Source organism: Triticum urartu, chromosome 6, assembly GCF_003073215.2.
Source record: "Triticum urartu cultivar G1812 chromosome 6, Tu2.1, whole genome shotgun sequence".
Lineage (NCBI taxonomy): Eukaryota > Viridiplantae > Streptophyta > Magnoliopsida > Poales > Poaceae > Triticum > Triticum urartu.
The window spans coordinates 97,276,421-97,301,209 of NC_053027.1; the positions used below are offsets into that span (position 1 = coordinate 97,276,421).

General features: G+C 46.1%; 3 protein-coding genes, 2 long non-coding RNA genes and 1 pseudogene across 6 annotated transcripts; 3 read left to right on the forward strand and 3 right to left on the reverse strand.

Moving 5' to 3' along the window:
• Positions 1 to 930: 930 nt before the first annotated feature.
• LOC125515783 lies at positions 931 to 4,038 on the reverse strand. Its single transcript, XR_007287126.1, has 2 exons — positions 3,911 to 4,038; positions 931 to 1,108 (listed from the first exon to the last, which is right to left on the reverse strand). It is a non-coding gene; the product is annotated as an uncharacterized LOC125515783 (long non-coding RNA).
• Positions 3,459 to 7,514, forward strand: LOC125515780 (receptor-like protein 2). The gene is made up of 2 exons (XM_048681281.1): positions 3,459 to 4,190; positions 5,300 to 7,514. Exons 1-2 carry the CDS (start codon positions 4,043 to 4,045, stop codon positions 7,444 to 7,446), a joined length of 2,295 nt encoding a protein of 764 aa, XP_048537238.1. The 5' UTR covers positions 3,459 to 4,042; the 3' UTR covers positions 7,447 to 7,514.
• Positions 7,487 to 12,685, forward strand: LOC125516611 (annotated as a pseudogene).
• A 1,180-nt stretch (positions 12,686 to 13,865) lies between these two features.
• Positions 13,866 to 22,267, forward strand: LOC125515781 (receptor-like protein 2). Its single transcript, XM_048681282.1, has 2 exons — positions 13,866 to 15,463; positions 20,082 to 22,267. Exons 1-2 carry the CDS (start codon positions 14,061 to 14,063, stop codon positions 22,141 to 22,143), a joined length of 3,465 nt encoding a protein of 1,154 aa, XP_048537239.1. The 5' UTR covers positions 13,866 to 14,060; the 3' UTR covers positions 22,144 to 22,267.
• Positions 15,953 to 20,146, reverse strand: LOC125515782. 2 transcript variants are annotated; one of them, XR_007287124.1, is made up of 4 exons: positions 20,009 to 20,146; positions 18,363 to 18,558; positions 16,389 to 17,589; positions 15,953 to 16,092 (listed from the first exon to the last, which is right to left on the reverse strand). It is a non-coding gene; the product is annotated as an uncharacterized LOC125515782 (long non-coding RNA). The 2 variants fall into 2 exon arrangements; XR_007287125.1 differs by having other exon boundaries at positions 15,983 to 16,092; positions 17,186 to 17,589.
• Positions 22,268 to 23,516: 1,249 nt separating the features above from the next.
• LOC125515746 (thiosulfate sulfurtransferase 16, chloroplastic-like) lies at positions 23,517 to 24,566 on the reverse strand. The gene is made up of 4 exons (XM_048681251.1): positions 24,296 to 24,566; positions 24,113 to 24,183; positions 23,967 to 24,020; positions 23,517 to 23,847 (listed from the first exon to the last, which is right to left on the reverse strand). The coding sequence occupies exons 1-4, from the start codon at positions 24,483 to 24,485 to the stop codon at positions 23,755 to 23,757; spliced, it is 408 nt and encodes a 135-aa protein (XP_048537208.1). The 5' UTR covers positions 24,486 to 24,566; the 3' UTR covers positions 23,517 to 23,754.
• Between the last annotated feature and the right edge of the window lie 223 nt (positions 24,567 to 24,789).

A 24,789-nucleotide genomic window follows, 5' to 3' on the forward strand; every position in this document is an offset into this window, starting at 1 on the left:
GCTACTACTAGTTAGATTAGCAGTAGCGCGGCTTAATTAAAAGCGCTGCAGCTATTAGCAGTAGCGCGTTGCTCCAATGCTCGCTACTGCTACCCATGTATAGCAGTAGCATGGGCCAACCAACGCTATAGATAGCGCGGTTACTGCTAGGCCCAAAACCAGCGCTACTGCTAGGTTTTTCCCTAGTAGTGTTATTGCATTTTCTAGTCAATGTTGGCCAATCGATTGGCAAGTAAAACCTCAACCCAAATTCTGGCTAGCAAACTTTTTGACACGACAAAGGTACAAACCAAACAGACCTTTTGACCCACACTAGTTTTCAAAGAGGAGGAACTGTTTACACAGTTTGCACATTAAAAGGCACGCAAAAAACAGAATGGTGATCCCGCAAGCAGGAAAAAATACTTCAGTTCCATAGTAAAAAAAAAGAAAAAGAAGAGAAGAGTTCATATCCATGGGAAAGACACGGCAATGTGAAATATAACAGAAAAAGTGCCATTTGTCAAGAAGAATTTGTGTCTGGCAGATACATGTATACACAAACATAACTATGAAAAGGAGTAGCTTTAGCAACAAAACTGTCTATGTTCAGAAATCAAAATGGAGAAACATGTCAACAATATTCTTCTGCAGACTGCATTTGAGGCCAAATTAGTCGCCAGAAAAGAATTACCTAGCATGAGAGGTTGACGGTGCATGAAGCAAAGTAAAAAAAAAACAAATGAAATGTAATTTCAATGTAATGAAATGGAAATAATCAAGACTAATTGTTTAACAGGTGAACTCAAACTGCCAAGTAGTGAAAGCAGGATAGGAAGACATCTACATGCTACTTTTCTATCCAAAAAAGAAAACGAAAATAACAAGAGGAAAAACAGACACGGGAAGTTGAAGCTCAAAGCTTCTTTGCCACAAAAAGAACAGGGGAACAATCCATGGCCATTCTTTGTGCATCTGGAATATTACATTGATGGATGATGCATATGTGATATGTACCATTAATTCTGCTTTTGTTCAAGACTTCTCCCAAAGGAAATGACATTAATATGATTTCTGAGGAACTGACAGGAAGCATGAGAAAAACACAACCATGAAGTGGTTTTTCAACCTGAAATCATGGATATTTATTCATTAGCTACAAAAAGTCAGAAAACAGAACCATGAAGCAATTTTTCAAACTGAAATCATGGATATGTATTCATCTGCTACAAAGAGTCAAAGAGCTGGTGGGAAATCCACATAATAATTATGAGCAGAATACCACCATAGACATGAACCATGGGAAAAACACAACAATTAGTAGGTTGGTACCCCCTTTGGTCCTGCCTACCAATGCCAGCCTAACACTTGCGGTAAACAAAACTAGTGTTGTAAGTCTGTAACCAAAGACCATTAGTAGGTTGGTACCCCCTTTGGGCCTGCCTACCAATGCCAGCCTGACACTTGCGGTAAACAAAACTAGTGCTGTAAGTCCGTAACCAAAGACCACCACCTATATCTATGAGGTAATAGCACTGCAGGTCCGTGAACTTGCACAGCATGTGATGGTTTGGTCCTTATACTTGCAAAAGCAGATTATTTCATCCTTGAACTTGTCATGGAGGTGCAAGTTTGGTCCTAGACCAATCACAGCTCACCAAGTGGATGCCAAGTGGACTAGCTGGTCAGCGCGCCGCATTTTGCACTTAGGCCCTTGCCTTCTTCCCTTATCAACCCGCAGTGCACCACCAAGTGGCACCTGTGTTCTTTGAAATTCTGTTGAAAGGTGTATGCTGAAGCTTTCTGAAAGGTATATGCCCAGTTGAGGTGTGCTTGCCAAGTCGCCATATATATACACATATACTACGTACCAAAGAGAAAATTAGGCCCTGATGCATGCCTGTCAGTGAAAAGTATATGTGATTTGTCTAACTTGGTTGGTGTTGCTGGCGGCAGATACAGCGGAGGCTGCAGGTGAGGATCGAGGAGCAGGGCAAGAGGCTACAGAGGATGTTCGAGGACCAGCTCAAGGCCAGCCGCAACGGCGCGCCGGCCGCGGACCCAAACGTCGTCCTCCTCCCGACGGTTGTTCCGGCCGAGCAGGACGGGGAGGAGGAGGACGCCGTGTTCGTCGACGTCATCCACGACGACGACGGCGACGACGGCGAGGTGCAGATCAGCTCCGTGGCCAGCGGTTGCTACGCCTACGATGACGAGTTAGCCTTGTGAAAATTGCAGATGCTCTGTTCTGTAGTGATCTAGGCTTTTTGATTTGACAAATGTTTGATGTTGTAGTTGTCGATGCATATTAACGATGATTGGTTGGCCGTGTCTGTGTGCATTGATCGATGCGGAGGCCGGGGTTCTTCCTTTTTTTAGAGATGAAAGGAGAAAAATACCGAGTGTGGTAGTGTAATTTGCCAGGGCAGGAGTGTGGTAGTGTAATTTGCCAGGGCAGGGGAAACCCACGCCCACGCGTTTCTGAACAATTCTCCGTCGCTGTTTTCCGTCAGAGTTTTAAAACTCAAAACAGGAACACGCGACGTGTATAGTAAGGGCTTTGGTTCAGTTATTAGGTGAGGTGTCAGCTCAGTTAACAAACACTGCGAGCGAGGACCCGTGGAAACTCTGCCTGTGCCAGGCGTGTAGTAGTAGATTATAACGAAGAAAAATGCATATAGTAGTATAAAACCCAGCCACCCCAACATAGAAGAATTGGACCGTCTACTAGTAACATTCAGTTCAATTTTTTTGGTGAACCCCTTTGTCAACATGCACTAGTTTAACTAGCTCATCACAGCACAACTAGTGCTACCTTATTATCTTGACAGAGCACGAGCAGCTGCTACAGAGAAGATGCCGTCCCTTCTCCATCTTATTTTTGGGGAACTACAAGAGTACAGGTTCATCTGATTCTTTCGGACGCATCGAGAGAACACTAGCTCTGGAAACTAATATAAGACCGTTTAGGTCTGTTATGTTTTGTCCATCTTATAAATAGTCTTGGTTAAGTACAGGTTCCATTCCTAGAGACAGGTGGACAGGTTATCTGTTTTTCAGCAATTCTGCAAGAATTGCAACAAGGGAATTAGTTAGGGCCTAATCGGTGACAATGGAAGGCCGAACGAAAACTTCAGCATGCACCTTTCAGAAAACTCAACTGGGCATATACCTTTCAAAAAGCTTCAGCATACACCTTTCAACAGAATTCCAAAGAATATACCAACACAGGTGCCACTTGGTGGTGCACTGCGGGTTGATAAGGGAAGAAGGCAGGGGCTTAAGTGCAAAATGCGGCGTGCTGACCAGCTAGTCCACTTGGCATCCACTTGGCGAGCTGTGATTGTCCTAGGACCAAACTTGCACCTCCATGACAAGTTCAAGGATGAAATAATCTGCTTTTGCAAGTATAAGGACCAAACCATCACATGTTGTGCAAGTTCAGGGACCTGTAGTGCTATTACCTCTATATCTATGTATTATTGAGCAGCAGTGCCATGAATAGGACGGGCAAGATGAGCAAACTAGTAATTAACCTTCCAATATGTTCTTCAACTATTACACTTAAACATGAACCTTGGGGCAGCGAGATAATAGATTGGCTTCTTGCTACTTGAAAATTTGGGACTAATCGGTAACTATTTGATCCATCAATAACTAAATGACAGATTATAAACTAGTTTATAGCCTTTTACTACAGCTAATTGATAGGGATGTTGCTTTCCTATCCTAGTATCACTGTCTTTTGTGTATCGACCAACCATGGCCCAGGGTCCTAAGGTGCGCCCACGACAAGAAATAGGGAATCTTATGCGTGGTGTTCAGTAGGTCTGATGTGCAAATAAATCCACTACTAGATGATAACTACCACCAGCACTGCATGGATTCTTCAAGCAACATCAAAACAAAAGGGGGGAGAGGGGGCACCAACCAATGCATTCATTCACCATTCCTCCGGTCGTGCTGCAGCTGATCCTGCTACTGTTCTTGGCCTCTCCTGCCACCGCATGCACCGAGCAGGAGAAGCGCAACCTCCTCCGTTTCCTTTCTGGGCTGTCGCGATATGGTGGCCTCGCCATGTCGTGGCGTGGCAACAGCACGGCCTGCTGCAAGTGGGAAGGCATTGCCTGAAGACAGGGCTGTCACTGAAGTCTCCCTTGCATTTAGAGGACTTGAAGGGCGTGTCTCGCCGTCCCTTGCCGAAATTTTGGCTGGTAGGGCAAATATGGGCACAGATCAATCAAAACTATGAAGAGGAGCAGCTTTGGCAATAAAAGTTGTCTACGTTCAAAAATAATAACGGAAAAACATGACAACAATATTGCTGCAAACTGCATCTGAGGCCAAATTAGCTGCCTTTAGCTAGCAAGAGAGGTTGGCAGTGCATGAAGCAAATTAAAAAAATGAATTTTCATTACAATGTCCTGAAAAAAGACTTAATCAAGAACAGTTGTTTAACAGGTGAACTCGAGCTGCCGAGTAGTGAAAGCAGGAATGTCTATCGCATATGCAGACAACCACATGTTGTTTTTTGTCCAAAAAAGAAAAGGAAAATAACAAGAGGAAAACCGAATATAGGGAGTTGAAGCACAAAGCTTCTTTGCCACAAAAGAACAGAGGAATAATCCAATAACAAGAAGCATGAGAAAAAAAAAACACAACCATAAAGCAGTTTTCAAACGGAAAATGATGGGTATTAATCATGGTATACAGCTGGCGGAAAATGACCTCACAGAATAAGTGTGGAGCAGAATATCTCCCATAGACATGAAACACGTTTCAAAATTTAGGTTGGTACCCCCTGGGCCAAAAAGTAAGTTGGTACCCCCTCGGCCCTGGGTACCAATGCCAGCTGTCACTAAGTCTGTAGAGGAAGACAATAAAATGAATAGGTCAAGCAAGATGACTAAACTAGTAGTTAACCTTACTCTCTTCAGGCATTTACGCTTAAACATGAAACTTGGGGCAGTGAGATAATAGATTGATTCTTTGCTACTTGAAAATTTTGGACTAATCGGTAACTATTTAATCCATCCATGCATAACTAAGTGATAGCTTAATAAACTAGTTTATTGGGTTTTAATATAGCTATAATGGGTAGGCACGGATGTTGCTTTCCTATTCTAGTGTCACTGTCTCTTTGTGCACTGACCGATCGTGGCCCCGGGCACTGAGGTGCACCCATGACAAGAAATATGGAATCTTATGAATGGTGTTCAGTAGCTCTGATGTCCAAATAAATCCACTGCTAGATGATAGCTAGTACCACCACTACATGCATTCTACAACAGCAAAACAAGAAGGGGAAAGAAACACTAATCAATGTGTTCATTCACAGTTCCTCCGGCCGTGCTGCAGCTGTTCCTGCTGCTCTTCTTAGCCTCTCCCGCCACTGCATGCACCGAGCAGGAGAAGCGCAACCTCCTCCAGTTCCTTGCCGGGCTGTCGAGTGATGGTGGCCTCGCCACGTCTTGGCGTAATAATGGCGCGGACTGCTGCGAGTGGGAAGGCATCTCCTGCAATGGAGATGGGGCCGTCACTGGGGTCTCCCTGGAGTCTAAAGGACTTGAAGGGCCCATCTCTCCGTTCCTCACCAACCTCACCAGCCTGCTGCACATCAACCTCTCGCACAACTCGCTCTCCGGTGGTCTTCCGGCGGAGCTCATGTTCTCCAGAAGCATCATCGTCCTCGATGTCAGCTTCAGCCGGCTCAACGGACCACTGCCCGAGCTTCCGTCCTTGGTTACCACTGACCGGCCTCTGCAGGTACTCAACATCTCAAGCAACCAGTTCGGCTCAGAATTTCCATCAGCCACATGGAAGGTGATGAAGAATCTTATCGCGCTCAACACCAGCAATAACAGCTTCACTGGGCACATACCTTCTTATCTTTGCGTTAGCTCGCCATCTTTGGCTTTGCTTGACCTCTCCTACAACCAATTGAGTGGCGACATCCCAAACACACTGGGTAATTGCTCCAAGCTCAAAGTGCTCAAGGCTGGCAACAATCACCTAAGTGGGATTCTGCCTGTTGAAATCTTCCACGCTACCTCGCTAGAGTACCTCTCCTTCCCCAACAATGGTGGTTTACAAGGAGAACTTGATGGAGCACACATAGTCAAACTCAGTAGTCTGCTTACTCTTGACCTTGGAGGGAACAGTTTCAGTGGAGCCATCCCAGAGTCCATAGGTCAGCTCAGGAGGCTGGAGGAGCTCCATTTGGGCAGCAATAACATGTCTGGGGAGCTGCCATCAACTATGAGCAACTGCGCAAATCTCAAAACCATTGATCTGAAGATCAACAACCTCACTGGAGATCTAGGGAAGGTAAACTTCGCCACCCTACAGAATCTAAAAAGTTTAGATCTCATGGAGAATAATCTTGGTGGCATAGTTCCAGAAAGCATTTACTCATGCAGCAATTTGACTGCACTGCGGTTGTCAGCCAACCATTTCCATGGTGAAATCTCATCAAGAATTGGCAATCTGAAGCACCTGTCCTTCCTATCAATTAGTAGAAACTCCTTTACGAATATCACAAAAGCTTTGCATGCTCTTAAGAGCTGCAGGAACATCAGCACTCTGCTTATTGGCAGAAACTTTATGAATGAGGCCATGCCACAAGATGAAAGCATTGACGGTTTTCAGAATCTTCAGTTTCTTGCCATGCACCAGTGTTCATTGACTGGAAGAATACCTACTTGGTTATCAAAGCTCACAAGGCTGAAGGTACTGGTATTATCTAAAAATCAACTTACTGGACCAATGCCAAGCTGGATCAACTCCCTAAACAACCTCTTCCATCTGGACGTATCAAACAACAGTCTTTCTGGGAAAATCCCAGTCACCTTGATGGAGATGGCAATGCTAAAACTAGATAAGCCTGCCATCTATTTGGACCCAAGTCTCGTTGACCTTGATCTACTTATTTATGCTGTGGATGCATCAAAACTTCAATACCGCATAAACAGTGATTGGTGCAAAGTGCTGAATCTCGGTAACAATAAATTCACAGGTGTGATCCCACAAGAGATTGGTCAGCTGAAAGCAGTCCTTTACCTGAACTTGAGTTCCAACAACTTCTATGGAGAGATCCCACAATCAATCGGCAACCTCACTAACCTTCAGAGGTTAGATTTGTCTAATAACCATCTGACCGGTGAAATTCCTGCAGCATTGGAGATCCTTCACTTCCTTTCAGAGTTCAACATTTCTAACAATGACCTAGAAGGACCTATTCCAACAACAGGCCAGCTGAGCACATTTCAAGCTTCTAGTTTTAATGGGAACCCAAAGCTGTGTGGCCCTATGCTTATTAACCATTGTAGTTCGGTTGAAGCAGCTCCCATCTCCATCGTTTCTGCAAAAAAATGCAGCAGTAAGGTCATTTTTGTGACAGCCTTTGGTGTGTTCTTTGGGGTAGGAGTGCTATATGACCAGTTAGTATTATTTAGATATTTTGGCTAAGCGGCTAAGCCCACTTCAGTGTAATCTGATCCAGTATGCAATGGTCCAGTATCCAGTTATGTTGTTCACATCTCTGTATCTATGTGCAATGTGTCTTAATAATGTATTAGTTGAAACTTAAGAAGTTTAATATTGTTGAGCAAACCAAGTTGTAGCACAATCACAGAAAAAATTTAAGACCCTATATAGCATCATAGAATCAGGCCTTAATTGTCGTGTTTTACAAGGTCGCGATCATGACCCGACGACTTTGACTTCGCCACAGTATTGCCACTGTGAATGATGGAGAAGGTTCAGGCTGTGAATAATGGATTTAGGCGACCCTGAACGAGATCCTGAAGCGGTTCGCAACCGTGGGCACCGGCATCAAGGCCGTCTCCGATGAGGTGCACAGCCTGCGCAAGGTGGAGGAATTTGGCGACGAGATGGACAGCATCAAGCACCTCGTCCAGGACAATGGCAAGTTGACTGCCTCGCCGTTCACTATCACACAGCCTACCGCCCCTCCACAAGCCGACAAGGGAGGAACCATGCCGCCGCTGCTACATATCTCGCAGCAGCAACCGGCAGGCTACCACACCGCTCCTTCCTCGCCTCATGAGCTGGAGGAAAGCCCCACCTGCCACACCACAATCGAGCATGAGGAGTATCATCTGCGGCAGCCACAACATGATTTCCCTCAATTTCATGGTGTGACCCCTCTCCTGTGGATAGATCAATGCCTGACATGTTTCGAGATGTTAGATGTATCGTGCGTGCCGGAACATCACTGCGTAAGCACGACGACACTATACATCCTTGGATGGGTTGGCAGCGCTTTGGTTCCAAGCATACAAGCGTCTGCATGGGCGTGCCAATTGGGACGAGTTCATGGGAGCACTGGTGACTGAATTTGGTCAGGACTGAGTATGTGGTCAGATGACCAAAGTCTTCAGTTAAAACAAACTGCGTTAAGTCACAGACTACAGGGCTCGGTTTGAGGAGTGTATGTACCATTTGCTCTCTCTGTAGATCCTGCGATGAGCACTCATTGGTTTGTTACTCAGTTTGTGTTTGGCTTGAGGGATGAAATCCGAAGTCCTCTTAGACTGCAAGCTCCAACTAGTGTTACTCGAGCTGCGGCTTTGGCAAAAATTCAGGAAGAAGAGGCAGAACATCAGCGTCCTCGCAGTCGACCACCAGCAACTACAAAACATCCACCAAGCGTTGCAGGAGCGACAATCGCGCCGGCAGTGGCACACACTGAATGGCCTCGTCGTCAAGGCGATGACGATTTTAACAAAGAATGTCAATTAAGAGATATCTGACATGCCAATGGTCTCTGTTTCAAATGTGGTGGTAAATACTCAAAGGAACATCAGTGTAAGAGATCAGGCCAGTTGCTTACCATCGAGGGGGGAGAATTTGGCGAAGTACTGTCAGATGACGCAGTTGTTGCTTTGGAGCTGTCAGAAGAGACACCAGCCCCTGCTGCATGTTATAATCACAAATTTGTGAAACATTATGGACTGATCTCGAAGCCCCTGTCACAACTGCTTACTAAGAAGGGATTTTACTGGAATGAACAAGCAACACAAGTGTTTCTTGCTTTGAAACAAGCTATGCTGCAAACCGCTGTCTTAGCTTTACCTGATCTCACTGTGCCCGTAATTACTGTCGAAGCAGACGCTTGCGACACAGGGGTGGGTGCAGTGTTGATGCAGAATAGCCATCCCATTGCATATATGAGTAAGGCTTTGGGAATCCTTAACAGCAAGCTTTCGATCTACGAAAAGGAATTTCTGGCAGTGATCATGGCTGTGGATAAGTGGCTCCAATATTTGCAATGTGGCCCTTTTCAAATCCTGACAGACCATAGAAGTCTCTGTAATTTGGAAGACCAAACACTGAAAACTGATCTGCAACGCAAAGCAATGTCCAAACTGGTGGGTTTGCAATTTCAGATCATATACAAGAAGGGAGTGGAGAATGGCGCAGCAGATTCTTTATCCAGAGTGGGACATCTGTTTGTAGTGCAGGCCATATCCAGATTGCAGCATGATTGAGTTCAGGAAGTATCCACTTCCTATGTGACAACTCAGTATTGCAGGAGCTTGAGTCTCCAAATGACAACTTCACTGGCAAAATCCCAGAGAGTATCTACTTGTGCAACAAACTGACTGTGTTACAGCTATCTTTCAACAAGTTACATGGCCAGCTCTTGTCCAGAGCGCGTCACCTGAAGTCACTAACCATCCTATCACCTGATTTCACAAATATTAAGAGTGCACTTCAGATCCTCGATGGTTCTAGTAATCTCACCACCTTGCTTATTGGGAGCAACTTCAGAAATGAGGAAATACCAGGGGATAAAGCAATTGATGGTTTTGAGAATCTTAAGGTTCTCGGCATGGAAGATTGCCGGTTGTTTGGGAAGATCCCTCTATGGATATCAAATCTCAGAGATCTGGAGATGTTATTCTTGTTTAATAATGAGTATTCCAGCTGGAATCAGCACCTTAAACTTCCTATTCTACATAGACCTATCAATCAAACAACGGCCTCAGGGGGAGATCCCAGCAGGCTTCATGGAGATGCCAGTGCTAAGATCAGATACAATCACGACAAGTTTAGACCCAAAGGGCTCTGAGCTGCCTACTTACAGCGGTCCTTACCTCGATATTACACTCTAGGTTAGGCAACAACTTAACAGGTGTGATACCCCCAGAGATTGGACAGTTAAAGACACTTGTGTCGCTCATCTTGGGCTTCAACAGATTGTCTGGAGAGATCCCACGAACGATCTCTAATCTCACAAACCTGGAGGTGCTAGATCTGTCAAACAATCATCTCACTGGTACAATTCCAGGTGCACTGAATAATCTACACTTCCTTTCTAGATTCCACATTTCCAATAGTGACCTGGAAGGGTCTGTTCCACATGGAGGCCAGTTTGATACCTTTCCGAGCACGAGCTTCGATGGAAACCCGAAGCTATGTGCCTCTATGCACATTCACAAGTGCCATTCAGTAGAAGTGCCTAAAGGCTCCATGGAACAAGGCTACAATGTCATGTTTGCCATTGCATTTGGCGTGTTCTTTGGATTAGGTGTACTCTTAGATCAATTATGCTTATCGAGACTCTTTGGCTAGACATACCCTCAGTTTTGTAATGGACTTAGATAATCGATGGTGGAGAAAATTGCTTCTTTTTCTTCACTCTGATGTAAAAAAGAAATTTATGACCTAATATATAGAGGTAGCGAATAGAAAAAGACTTCCCTTATTTATGACAAGAAAAACAAGTAAACAGAATCTGGCAATGAAAAAAATGATTTCACATGAAGATATCAAAAGTAAAGCATTTATAAATCGTAAACGGGGTTAATAATTTCAGTGTTGAAGATCAATTAAAACTGCTACTTTACATCTCACCAAATTGAGAAATGAAAGCGGTACCTAAAGTGATAGCAAAATAGAGAAATTTAAGTATGGTAACAAGAACTATACATACTAACAGTGAGTTGTGAGCACGAAGGAAAACCGGAACACTACCAGGCTGAAGCATAGATTGAGAGGAGAGTAGCACCAACAGTGAGTTGCGAGCACGAAGGAAAACCAGAACACTATCAGGCTGAAGCATGATTTGCAAAGAAGACACCAAACTGAAAAAGTTCCCATCATGCAAGAAACAACCATGAAATAATTCGAAATTTTAAGACTAAACATGATGCACCTCTCTGATTGACCATTTGACTCTGATTTCCAGAATCTAACTCGCCACTGCATTAAAGTATGGGAAGCAAATCAGGTGGTGTAAATGGTACCATTCTGCACTATTTATCAGAAGAAATCCATCCCAGGAGCACTAGTATATTTGGGTACGGTCCACACATATCATACCCATGTATACCAACAGTAGGGTGAGCAAATTCCCTATAAGACTCAGCAGGCCCAAAACTAGCCAGGCTATCAATGCCAGCCTACCACTACTAGCTTATGCCATAAACAGCACTATTAGTGTAATCGAAGGCCACCACCTATATAGCTATATGTACTATTGGGCAGCAACGCAATAAATAGGTTGGTCATGATGAGCAAAACTAGTAACATTTTTTTATGAAAAGTTAGCAGGAGAACTGCTAAGACTCCATTGCAGAAGAAGCCGGTGGCTGAAACTGCTCGGTTTATTTGAGGAAAATCGGGTGAAAACCTGCGCAAAGGCACACCACACCTAGCTAAACTAGGTCTAAAGTACCACGAGATATACGAGAATGAAAAAAGGCCTGAGAACACAACACAGACAGAAAGCACATTGCCGACGAACGCGACATCATCATACATCATTAGTCGCGCTCATGACCCGACGATTTTGACTTAGCCACAATATCCTCAAAGAGCATTCCAATCTGTCGCATCGGTCGTGCCTGCCACAAGCATGTTCGACAACCTCGTTGACGCCGGTGAGAGAAGGCATGTCTAAAGAGAACCGGACAAGTGCCGCTCCAATCCCAAGAGGACGACCAATCGTACTCGCCCGACGGCATCCGCAAGTCAGTAGTGCTCCAATTGCCGACCACTGCCGGTCCCAGACGAACACAACATCGCAGACGCCGCACTACCGATGGCTCCAGCCACGACACCACAAACGTGCTCCCTCCAAGAGGTCAAGTCTCCAAAATGACGATTACCGAAAAAGGGTTTCCCCCCGCTTTGTATTCCAAAGCACCAACACCGATTACAGAGCAAACGGTGGGGCGAGCAGCACAACAAGCCAAAGAAAAAGAAAAAGAAACAATGCCAGCACCGGCAGCTCGACAGACGCGAATGACCTACAACCGCTGCGCCCTCCGAAATCTACCCACCACGATCCTAGGCTCCGATCCTCCGTGTACCAAGCAGCACCTCCAGGAAGGAAACGACGCCGACAACGCTGCTGCCCGGATGTATCCTAGGGTTTCCCCCGGCACACGGAGGGAAGAGGGGAATGAAGACCACCGACACCCTCCAGGGAGGAATGGTGGCACCCGCAGGCGTCACCGCACCGGAGCCGGAAGATCCGGCAAGGATTTCTCCCAACTCCAAACCCCACCGCCCAACCGGATCAAAGCCAACCAACCAGCTCGCCGCCCACCGCCCACCAGCATGCGCCACCGCGGTTGCAACGCCACCCACGCCGCCTCACTGAGATCGCCACCACGAGGCCAAGAGAACGAGGAGGAGGCGTTGGACGATGGGAGCAGCAGCGCCGTAGCCGCGCGGGAGGGAACCACCTCCTCCGCCATCGTGTAGGACGCTTGAGCCTCCGGCACCGTCGCGGTCGCCGTCCGGACGCAGCAGCAGGGCATACCAGGCCACCCCTGGCCTGGCCAGGCCCGAATCGGGCCCGCTAAGCCCCGCCGGCCACGCTGCAGCAGGGCAGCGCCAGCACCGCCAGCACCCCAACGCCCATCGTCGCTCCCCGCCTCCTGGGAGCCACGCCGTCGACCCGACCCGCCGTCGGCCCGCCCAGACCCAGATGGGGCCCGAAGGGCCCAGATCTGGGCCGAGCGGGCGCCGCCTGGCCGCGCCGCCGCGCCACCCCGCCGCCAACGGCGACGCCGCCGTCCAGCCGATCTCCCGCGCCGCGCCAGGAAGCCCCGCCGCCACGCCGGACCGCCGCCTCCTAGGGAACACCCCCCGGCGTCCTCCGCCCCGCGCCGGAGAGCAATCGAGAGGGGAATGGCCGGGGGCCGCTGCCACCAGCGTCGCCCGGGCCAGGCCCGGCGGCGAACGCCGGCGGGGAGGGGGGAAAGAGGGGGAGCTGGCGGAGGAGGAGCCGGGGCGCGGCCGGTCGCCCGCGGGGGCGACGCGGTCGCGAGAGCCCGAGGGGGGGGGGATCGTCAATCAGAATTGATCCAAAATGACGATTCACCAAAGTAAAAATGCCAAAGGCATCGCCATCGTCGAGCTAGCAAGGCGGATCTTGGTTTTCACTGGGAGACAAGACATCGAGGAAGGGAGAGGTGTCAGAACTCCTTGGAAGGTGTTGTCAGCACCGGCATCCAGCAAGACTTTAGTCTGGAGAACTAAACATCTACGCCGGCCAGGGACAGAGTCCTGGACACACCCAGCCACCAGATCTGGAGCCGACACGCCTTGTGTCGCTCCACACTCCCTGGTCTTGGAGCACAGCCGGCAACGCCGCCGCCCCTGAGCAAGCCAAGCCATCATCTCGGAGCAGGGATCGCCCATTGCGCCACAAGGAAAGGAACGCCGCCTCCGCCATCCGCGCCATGGGCTTAGCTCGGCTGCATCCTCCGGCGACGGCGAAGGGGAGACCCTAGCGGCAGTTTTAGGGTTCCGCCCGTATCACCCCTGGTGTAATTAACATCACTCTCAAATATATTCTTCAACCACGTAAACATAACTTCAAACTTAGGGGCGAGGAGATACCTGATTGATTGCATTTGTGCACCAACCGACCGTGGCCCGGGACGCTAAGCTGCACCCATGACATGAAATAAGGAATCTTATGAATGGTGTTCAGTAGCTCTGATGTGCAAATAAAAGCCCCTGTTAAATGATAGCTAGTACCAGCACCGTGTGCATTCTTCAAGCAACAGAAAAACAAGGAGGAGAACAAACACCGGCCAATGCCTTCCTTCACCGTTCCTCCAGTTGTGCTGTTCGTGGTGCTGCACATCTTGGCCTCTCCCGCCACCGCATGCACCGAGCAGGAGAAGCATAATCTGCTCCGGTTCCTAGCCGGGCTATCGCGAGATGGCGGCCTCGCCACGTCATGGCGCGACAACAGCACGAACTGCTGCAAGTGGGAAGGCGTCGTCTGCAATGAAGATGAGGCCGTTACTGAGGTATCCCTGGGATCTAAAGGACTTGAAGGGTGCATCTCGCCATCCCTGGCCGACCTCACCAGCCTGCTACATGTCAATCTCTCGTACAACTCCTTCTCTGGTGGCCTTTTGCCAGAGCTCATGTCCTCCGGAAGCATCATCATCCTTGACGTCAGCTTCAACCAGCTCAACGGACCGCTGCCCGACCTGCCGTACTTGGTTACCACCAACCGGCCTCTGCAGGTACTCAACATCTCAAGCAACCAGTTTAGCTCAAAATTTCCATCAGCCACATGGAAGGTGATGAAAAATCTGATTGCACTCAACGCCAGCAATAACAGCTTCACCGGGAACATACCGTCTTCTCTCTGCCTTGGCTCGCCATATTTTGTATTGCTTGACCTCTGTTATAACCAATTGAGTGGCAATATTCCCACTGCACTAGGTGATTGCTCCAAGCTCAAAGTGCTCAAGGTGGGCCATAACAACCTCAGTGGGACTCTCCCTGTTGAAATCTTCCACGCTGCCTCGCTAGAGTACCTCTCCTTCCCCAACAATGGTTTACAAGGAGAACTTGATGGAGCACACATAGTCAAACTCAGTAATATTCGTACTCTTGACCTTGGAGGGAACCACATCAGTGGCAAAATTCCAGAGTCCATAGGTCAGCTCACAAGGCTGGAGGAGCTCCATTTGGGTAACAATAACATGTCTGGGGAGCTGCCATCAACTCTGAGCAACTGCAAAAATCTCAAAACCATTGATCTGAAGTTCAATGACTTCAGTGGAGACCTAGGCAAGGTAAACTTCGCCACCCTACAGAATCTAAAAAGTTTAGATCTCATTAAGAATAATCTCAGTGGGATAGTTCCAGAAAGCATTTACTCATGCAACAATTTGACTGCTCTGCGGTTGTTGGGCAACCATTTCCATGGTGAGATCTCACTGAGAATAGGCAATCTGAAGCACTTGTCCTTCCTGTCACTTGTTAGAAACTCTTTCACAAACATCACAAAAACTTTGCATGCCCTTGAGAGCTGTAGGAACATCAGCATCCTGCTTATTGGCAGAAACTTCATGAATGAGGCCATGCCACAAGATGAAATCATTGACGGTTTTCAGAATCTTCAGTTTCTCTCCATGTGCCAGTGTTCCTTGACTGGAAGGATACCTACTTGGTTGTCAAAGCTCACAAGTCTGAAGATACTACTATTATCTAATAATCAACTCACTGGACCAATGCCAAGCTGGATCAACTCCCTAAACCACCTCTTTCGTCTGGACGTATCTAACAACAGTCTCACTGGAGAAATACCAGTCACCTTGATGCAGATGCCACTGTTAAAATTAGATAAGACTGGCATGTATTTGGACCCAAGCCTCATTGACCTTGGTCTACTTATTTATGGTGTGGCTCCGACACAACTTCAATATCATATAGGCAGTGCTTCGGCCAAAGAGCTGAATCTCGGTAAAAATAATTTCACAGGCATGATCCCACGAGAGATCGGTCAGCTGAAAGCCCTCCTTTACATGAACTTGAGTTCCAACAACTTTTATGGAGAGATCCCACAATCGATCTGCAACCTCACAAACCTGCAGAGGCTAGATCTGTCTAATAATCATCTGACGGGTGCAATCCCTGCAGCATTGGAGAACCTTCACTTCCTTTCGCAATTCAACATATCAAACAATAACCTAGAAGGACCTATTCCAACAAGAGGCCAGCTGAGCACATTTCAAAATTCTAGTTTTGGTGGGAACCCAAAGTTGTGCGGCTCTGTGCTTATTAACCATTGTGGTTCGGTTGAAGCAGCCCCCATCTACATCACATCTGCAAAAGAATACATCGATAAGGTCATCTTTGTGATTGCATTTTGTGTGTTCTTTTGGGTAGCAGTGCTATATGACCAGTTAGTATTATTTAAATATTTTGGCTAGGCGGCTAAGCCCACTTTACTGTAATCTGATCCAGTATCCAGATATGTTCACATCTTTGTATTTATGTGCAATGGGTCTTAATAATGTATTGGTTGAATCTTGCTGGCAAACCAAGCTGTATGCACATGTTGTTCCCGAATGCATGTTTCTGAAAGATTCAACATGTAAAGTAGTTTGGTCAGTATGTACCTTGACGTATCATGTTTCTGGATCCTGTTGCTTTCTGCAAATAAGCACTTTTCCCTTTTTTACCCATAGCTCCTTTTTTTTCAATTTCTCCATATCTTATCCATATGGAACATGGCTTACCGGATTTTTCATATAGAATGAAATAGCCAGAGTTTGGAAGATTCAATGGATGCAAGATCCCCAGAAGACGCCATTGTCTTCACGTCGACTAGGTATGAGTACGTGCAAAGCACGTTTGGCTACCATAACTGATACATGAGAAAATAGAATTCTGTTGACACTCTCACTCTCTGACCCTCAATATCACTTTTTTCACATGTTAACATTGATACCGTTGATATAAAAGAGAACTGTAAAAGCATGTGATTTTGCGAGTGGATTTCTTGCTCCCGAGCTTCATAGAGCCCTGTTTCTTAAAATTTCGAAAATCATATTTTAAATTTTAAAAAATTCTGAAAACAAATACACATGAAAATCTTATATTAGTTTACAAAGGGAGTACTAAAGTTTCATGCTCAAATACGTTTTGGTGTGAGCTGTATAAAAAAACAAAACCAGGACGTCTTTCATCATGAAAGTTTACAGAGATGTAATATATATCCCTAGGTTCATGTGTATTTTTTCAGATTTTTTTAAAATCAAATATGATTTTTGTAAAAAGAAAAATACGGGCTCCACGGAGGCCGTGATCCCAAATCAATTTCCTTTGATTTTGCACTCTATTTAACATGTCAACCTATTCAATGAAACATATTACAATCACAAAAAAAGCCCATATATATTAGCATCGCAATTACCGTGCTTTACAAGGTCGTGATCATGACCCGAGGATTTTGACTTCGCCGCAGTATTACCACTGTGAGGCACTGCCCGTCGCGTAGATGCCTAGGCCGTCATGCATAGACCAACATCAGAGAGAGAAGACACTCGGGAAACAAAGCTGTGGCTCTTCAGCCCCCACAAGACAACGAAAATGGCCCATCCAACGGCCAACGCCATCCGCAGATCACTGTGGCAACACCACCAGCCTCCAGTGGTCTAGCCCACTGAAATATTACATTGATGGATGATGCATATGTGATATGTACCTTTAATTCTGTTTTTGTTCCAGGACTTCTCCCAAAGGAAATGACATTAATATGATTTCTGAGGAACTGACAGGAAGCATGAGAAAAACAAAACCATGAAGCGGTTTTTCAAGCTGAAATCATGGATATTTATTCATTAGCTACAAGTCAGAAAAAAGAACCATTAAGGAATTTTTCAAACTGAAATCATGGATATGTTTCATCAGCTACAAAGAGTCAAAGAGCTGGTGGGAAATGACCCCACATAATAATTATGAGTAGAATATCCACCATAGACATGAACCATGGGAAAAATACAACCATTAGTAGGTTGGTGCCCCCTTTGGGCCTGCCTACCAAATGCCAGCCTGTCACTTGAGGTAAACAAAACTAGTGCTGTAAGTCTGTAACCAAAGACCACCACCTATATCTATGTATTATTGAGCAGCAATGCCATGAATAGGCCGGGAAAGATGAGCAAGCTAGTAATTAACCTTCCAATATGTTCTTCGGCTATATTACACTTAAACATGAACCTTGGGGCAGCGAGATAATAGATTGGCTTCTTGCTACTTGAAATTTTTGGACTAATCGGTAACTATTTAATCCATCCATAACTAAATGACAGATTTATAAACTATTTTATAGCCTTTTACTGCAGCTAATTGATAGGCATGGATGTTGCTTTCCTATGCTAGTGTCGCTGTCTTGTGTATCGACCAACCGTGGCCCAGGGCCCTAAAGTGTGCCCACAACATGAAATAAGGAATCTTATGAGTGGTGTTCAGTAGGTCAAATTTGCAAATAAATCCACTACTAGATGATAACTAGCACCAGCACTGCATGCATTGTTCTAGCAAAAGCAAAACAAAAAGGGGCAAAGGGGGGGGGGGGGGGGGGCACCAACCAATGCATTCATTCACTGTTCCTCCGGTAGTGCTGCAGTTGTTCCTGCTGCTCTTCTTTGCCTCTCCCGCCACCGCATGCACTGAGCAGGAGAAGCGCAACCTCCTCCGTTTCCTTTCTGGGCTGTCGTGAGATGGCAGCCTCGCCATGTCGTGGCGTAACAACAGCACGGCCTGCTACGAGTGGGAAGGCATCGCCTGTAATGAAGAAGACAGGTCTGTCACTTAAGTCTCCCTGGCATTTAGAAGACTTGAAGGGTGCCTCTCACCGTCCCTTGCCGAAATTTTGGCTGGTAGGGAAAATATTGGCACAAATCAATCAAAACAATGAAGAGGAGCAGCTTTGGCAACAAAAATTGTGTATGTATAGAAATAATAATGGAAAAACATGGCAACAATATTGCTGCAAACTGCATCTGAGGCCAAATTAGCTGCCTGAAAAGAATTAGCTAGCAAGAGAGGTTGGCAGTGCATGAAGCAAATTTAAAAAAAGGAATTGTCATTACAATATCCTAAAAAGGACTTGATCAAGAACAGTTGTTGAACAGGTGAACTTGAGCTGCCCGAGTAGTGAAAGCAGGAATGTCTATCTCATGTGCAGACATCTACATGCTGTTTTTTTTGTTTCTGTGTGTGTGTCCAAAAAGGGAAATGGCAAGAGGAAAAACAGACATAGGGAGTTGAAGCTCAAAGCTTCTTTCCCACAAAAGAACAGATGAATAATCCATAGGCACTCTTTGTGCATCTGAAATATATACATTAATGGATGATGCATTTGATTCTGCTTTTGATTCTGCTTTTGTTCTGCTTTTGTTCTGCTTTTGTTCTGCTTTTGTTCTGCTTTTGTTCCAGGACCTCTCCCAAGGAAATGAGTAAATAAGATTTCTGGGAAACTAGTAACAGGAAGCATGAGAAAAAACACAACCATAAAGCAGTTTTCAAACTGAAATGTTGGGTATTAATTCATACAGCAGGCGGAAAATGACATCACATAATAATTATCGAGCAGAATACCTCCCATACATGAATCACGTTTCCAAATTTAGGTTGGTACCACCTGGGACAAATTTAGGTTCGTACCCCCTGGGCCAAAAACTAGGTTCATACCCCCTAGGGCCTCACTAGCTCATGCCATAAACATGCGGTAGTAAGTCTGTAGAGGAGACCACCACCCCCGGGCCCTGGACAATATGCACTCTTGAGCAGCAATGCAATGAATAGGTCAGGCAAGATAACTAAACTAGTACTTAACCTTACTCTCTTCAGGCATTTACACTTAACATGAAACTTGGGGCAGTGAAATAAATAGATTGATTTCTTGCTACTTGAAAATTTTGGACTAATCAGTAGCTACTAATCCATCCATAACTAAGTGATAGCTATATAAACTAGTTTACATGGTTTTATTATAGCTATAATGGGTAGGCACAGATGTTGCTTTCCTATGCTAGTGTCACTGTCTTTTAGTGTACCAACCGATCGTGGCCCCGTGCACTGAGGTGCACCCATGACAAGAAATATGGAATCTCATGAATGGTGTTCAGTCGCTCTGATGCGCAAATAAATCCACTGCTAGATGATAGCTAGTACCAGCACTGCATGCATTCTTCAAGCAACAGCAAAACAAGAAGGGGGAAGAAACACTAACCAATGTGCTCATTCACCGTTCATCCGGTCGTGCTGCAGCTGTTCCTGCTGCTCCTCTTAGCCTCTCCCACCACTGCATGCACCGAACAGGAGAAGCGCAACCTCCTCCAGTTCCTTGCCGGACTGTCGCGTGATGGTGGCATCGCCACGTCCTGGCACAACAGCGGCACAGACTGCTGCGAGTGGGAAGGCATCTCCTGCAATGGAGATGGGGCCGTCACTGGGGTCTCCCTGGAGTCTAAAGGACTTGAAGGGCCCATCTCACCGTTCCTCGCCAACCTCACCAGCCTGCTGCGTGTTAACCTCTCGCACAACTCATTCTCCGGTGGTCTACCAGCGGAGCTCGTGTTCTCTGGAAGCATCATCGTCCTCGATGTCAGCTTCAGTCGGCTCAACGGACCGCTGCCTGAGTTTCCGTCCTTGGTTACCACCGACCGGCCTCTGCAGGTACTCAACATATCAAGCAACCAGTTCAGCTCGCAATTTCCATCAGCCACATGGAAGGTGATGAACTGTCTGATCGCGCTCAACGCCAGCAATAACAGCTTCACTGGGAACATACCGCCTTCTCTCTGCCTTGGGTCGCCATATTTAGCTTTGCTTGACCTCTGTTACAACCAATTGAGTGGTGACATACCAAACACGTTGGGTAATTGTTCCAAGCTCAAAGTGCTCAAGGCTGGCAACAACAACCTAAGTGGGATTCTCCCTGTTGATACCTTCCGCGCTACCTCGCTGGAGTACCTCTCCTTCCCCAACAATGGTTTACAAGGAGAACTTGATGGAGCACATATAGTCAAACTCAGTAATCTAGCTAGTCTTGACCTTGGAGGGAATCACTTCAGTGGCAAGATTCCACAGTCGATAGGTCTGCTCAAGAGGCTGGAGGAGCTGCATTTTGGTAGCAATGACATGTCTGGGGAGTTGCCATCAACACTGGGCAACTGTACAAATCTCAAAATCATTGATCTGAAGTTCAACAACTTCAGTGGAGATCTGGGGAAGGTAAACTTCGCTGCCCTACAGAATCTAAAAAGTTTAGATCTCCTGAGGAACAATCTCAGTGGTATAATTCCAGAAAGCATTTACTCATGCAGCAATTTGACAGCACTGCGGCTGTCAGAGAACCATTTCCGTGGTGAAATCTCATCAAGAATTGGCAATCTGAAGCACCTGTCCTTCCTATCAATTAGTAGAAACTCCTTCACAAATATCACAAAAGTTTTGCATGCCCTTAAGAGCTGCAGGAATATCAGCGCCCTGGTTATTGGCACAAACTTCATGAATGAGGCCATGCCACAAGATGAAACCATTGATGGTTTTCAGAATCTTCAACTTCTTACCATGGACTGGTGTTCGTTGACTGGAAGGGTACCTATTTGGTTATCAAAGCTCACAAATCTGAAGATACTACAATTACAAAGTAATCGACTCACTGGAACGATGCCAAGCTGGATCAACTCACTAAATTACCTCTTCAGTCTGGATGTATCAAACAACAGCCTTACTGGGACAATCCCAATCACCTTGATGGAGATGCCAATGCTAAAATCAGACAATGCTGCCATATATTTGGACCCAAACCTCGTCGATCTACCAATTTTTTATGTGTACCCATCATTTCAGTACCGCATGGGCAGTGATTGGCCAAAAGTGCTGAAACTCGGTAAGAATAAACTCACCGGTACAATCCCCCAAGAGATTGGTCATCTGAAAGCACTCCTTTGCCTGGACTTGAGTTTCAACAACTTTTATGGAGAGATACCACAATCAATCTGCAACCTGACAAACCTGCAGATCCTAGATTTGTCTAATAACCATCTGACTGGTGAAATTCCTGCGGCATTTGAGACCCTTCACTTCCTTTCGGAGTTCAACATGTCTAACAACGACCTAGGAGGACCTATTCCAACAACAGGCCAGCTGAGCACGTTTCCAACTTCTAGTTTTGACGGGAACCCAAAGCTGTGCGGCTCTCTGCTTATTAGGGATTGCAGTTCGGCTGAAGAAGCTCCCGTGTACATCATCTCTGCAAGAGAATACAGCATGAAGGTCATCTTTGCGATTGCATTTGGTCTTTTCTTTGGGCTAGGGGTGCTATATGACCAGTTAGTATTATTCAGATATTTTGGCTAAGCCCAGTTCAACTGTAATATATATGGTCTAGTATGCAATAGATAGAGGTGAACACGCCTTGGTTGTTCATATCTTTGTATCCACCTCAACTGTGCCGTACTAGAAATTAATAGAATCCTTTGAAGTTGTATGTTGTTCGATTGCTGAATAATAAAGGTACAGAATGTTTGTTTTTCTAACTAGCTGCCTTGTTAAGTTGGAGGTGTACAGATGCACAATTTGATCAGAATACAAAGATGACGACCTAGTACCACCTAGATGGCTGCAGATATAACAAATTGGTCCTCTAAAAAACAACTACTGACAAAGTTGACATGATCAAATATCCCCAAGTTTAAGCAAGAACGCTGATGAAATTCCTCTAACCCAAGTTTTTCTTTAAAGGACAAATATTGGGCGGATTACCTCCGAGTCGTAGATTGTCGAAACATATGCGCTGCACCGGCCACCAGCCGCCTGTTCGTAGGCTTCCCGAGATTAATCGCTGTTCAATTCCGGCCGCCGGCACACGCCGAGTGGCCGCGGATCGGGAGATTCGCTAGGTTTTGCGAGCTGCCGTGCTGCTCGGGAGTGGTGAACTTGGAGATGAACACGAGAATGGCTGCTTCTCGCCGTCGTCTTGGATAGCTTTCGCGGGAGCCGGGAGGCGATGCGGCCGCCGGGCGGCGGAGCAGCGCCACCGATCGGAATGTGGCATATGGGCTGGAGCCTGCTCCTGCCGGTCCAACCCCCCCGAGAGAAAACAGGTTGGGCTCGGATTTTCTCAATGGCCTAAATCTGAGAGGATAAATATAGGTCACGTGATAGGATTTCAAGCCCACTTCTTTTTTTTTAAGGGAAGCCCACTCCTTTGATTCAAGGAATTATAAAGAAAATCCTGGAGGATTTTAATTCTTAGGATTTTGTTCACTTGGGTTATTTGATTCGTGGGATTGCAATTCATAGGAATTTTTCCTGTTTCTAAAAAAAGGAATTTTTCCTTATATTTATCTGTACTAGTTTTTGTAGAAAAAAATTCATCCAGTCCAACCTCATGCGAAAAATCATACACTTTTTCCAACACACAATCAAACACATATATTAATCTTATAATAGTATTGAAGGATGACATATCACAGCTCCACCCGCAAAAAAAAAGAGAGATGACATATCACTTCATTTCTGTGTATTTAACAAATTCTGTGAATCAAAGATGAACAAGATAGTGAAAATCATGAGGTTTTTTTTGTTGTTGTCTAAAAAGCAGTGAGAAACGATCCCACTAGAGAGGACTCTGAATTTTCAGAGTAGAAACTGAAGTAGACTCTGAATTTTTAGAGTAAAGACTGAAGGAACAAATCAGTTCAGGCCAAAGGCTGAACAAAAACAGGGTGGGAGACAACAATCAAACATTGATGGAACACAATGTGAAAAACATCCTCAAGCGCAAATCTGCAGACATATATGCCCGGCCCATTGAAATGGTGACAGATTCCCATTCATACACACAACTCCTATATCTTTACATCATCATGAACATGGTGAAGAGTTCAAAAAGGAAAACATGGTGGGCACATGTAAAGAAGTTCCGAATTTATTCCGCTTGATCATGCATTCATGCATGAGTCAAGTTCACAACTGCTGAGATGCTGGCTGCTGATCCGCGGCTGCGCTCTGGAGGAAGGCAACGTAGCCACCTTGCAGGCTTCTCGCGTTCTCATACCCCTGCACGTAGAGCCACGTCACAAGTACGATACTACTACCTCTGAAACTAAATATAAGACGTTTTTGCAGTTCAAGCTAGATCGAGCGAGAATTGACGGGGCTGGGCAGGCCTTAATTACCGCGTTTACGAGGTCCGCAGTCGCAAGCTTGGATCGCACGCCGGTGCGGCAAGCCTACGAGGGCACAAAATTAAATTAAAACACACATCTAGTGTGGCTACTGTAAATGAGGGAGATGATCAAACGTTCACGAGTTTGTTAATTACCACGACCAAGTGATGTTCCTTCCCATAGAGCGCAGCTACTTCCTCCACGAATTTTGGGTTCTTCTCCTTCCCTTGATATAATCAGAAAGGAGGATGGGAAAACACTAGTATCAGCGATAGGTCTAAAGGAAAGTTAAATATTTTGCTGATCAAGGCAAGGGATTGACAGGTCAAGCAGCTAACCCTGGGGAGTAACGGCGAGGTAGTAGGGTACGTTGACGGCGCCGGCGGCATGGTCCCTGTCGAAGTCCACCGGCAGCCTGACGTCCAGATACGCGTGACCTCCGCCGCCGGAGCTCAGGAGCGCTCGCGCTTGGCCAGCGTCCACGGTTGGGGTAGCACTGACCTGCTCCTCCTTTCCGGCAGACGCCATTGACGATGATTGGGAGATGGTGTATGAGTATGACCTTGCCCTGCCGAATTAACGAGCTTCCTTCTCATTATCCTCCTTTATATTGCACATTGGCAGGGCCAGGGCAGAATTGATCGGGATATTCGTGGCGAAAGTCTTCGCCCCGCTTAGTTTAGTTCATGTGTCGTCATTGCTTAGTTAAGTACCAACGGCCACAAGTGTATTAGAAGAAAATAGAGCAATGCTGAAGATGCTTTGTCAAGCCTGAGTTGTCAGCAGAGCAACATGCATGCATGTGTTGCAAGGATGGAATTAGCTGACTTTT

Coding starts and splice junctions, on each gene's coding strand:
- LOC125515780 (XM_048681281.1), top strand. CDS start 4,043: ATGGTGGCCTCGCCATGTCGTGGCGTGGCAACAGCACGGCCTGCTGCA. Junction 4,191..5,299: donor GTCCCTTGCCGAAATTTTGG/CTGGTAGGGCAA, acceptor AGAAACACTAAT/CAATGTGTTCATTCACAGTT.
- LOC125515781 (XM_048681282.1), top strand. CDS start 14,061: ATGCCTTCCTTCACCGTTCCTCCAGTTGTGCTGTTCGTGGTGCTGCAC. Junction 15,464..20,081: donor AAGCTCACAAGTCTGAAGAT/ACTACTATTATC, acceptor CTCTCCCACCAC/TGCATGCACCGAACAGGAGA.
- LOC125515746 (XM_048681251.1), bottom strand. CDS start 24,485: ATGGCGTCTGCCGGAAAGGAGGAGCAGGTCAGTGCTACCCCAACCGTG. Junction 24,184..24,295: donor CCTCGCCGTTACTCCCCAGG/GTTAGCTGCTTG, acceptor GATTATATCAAG/GGAAGGAGAAGAACCCAAAA. Junction 24,021..24,112: donor AGGAACATCACTTGGTCGTG/GTAATTAACAAA, acceptor GTGCCCTCGTAG/GCTTGCCGCACCGGCGTGCG.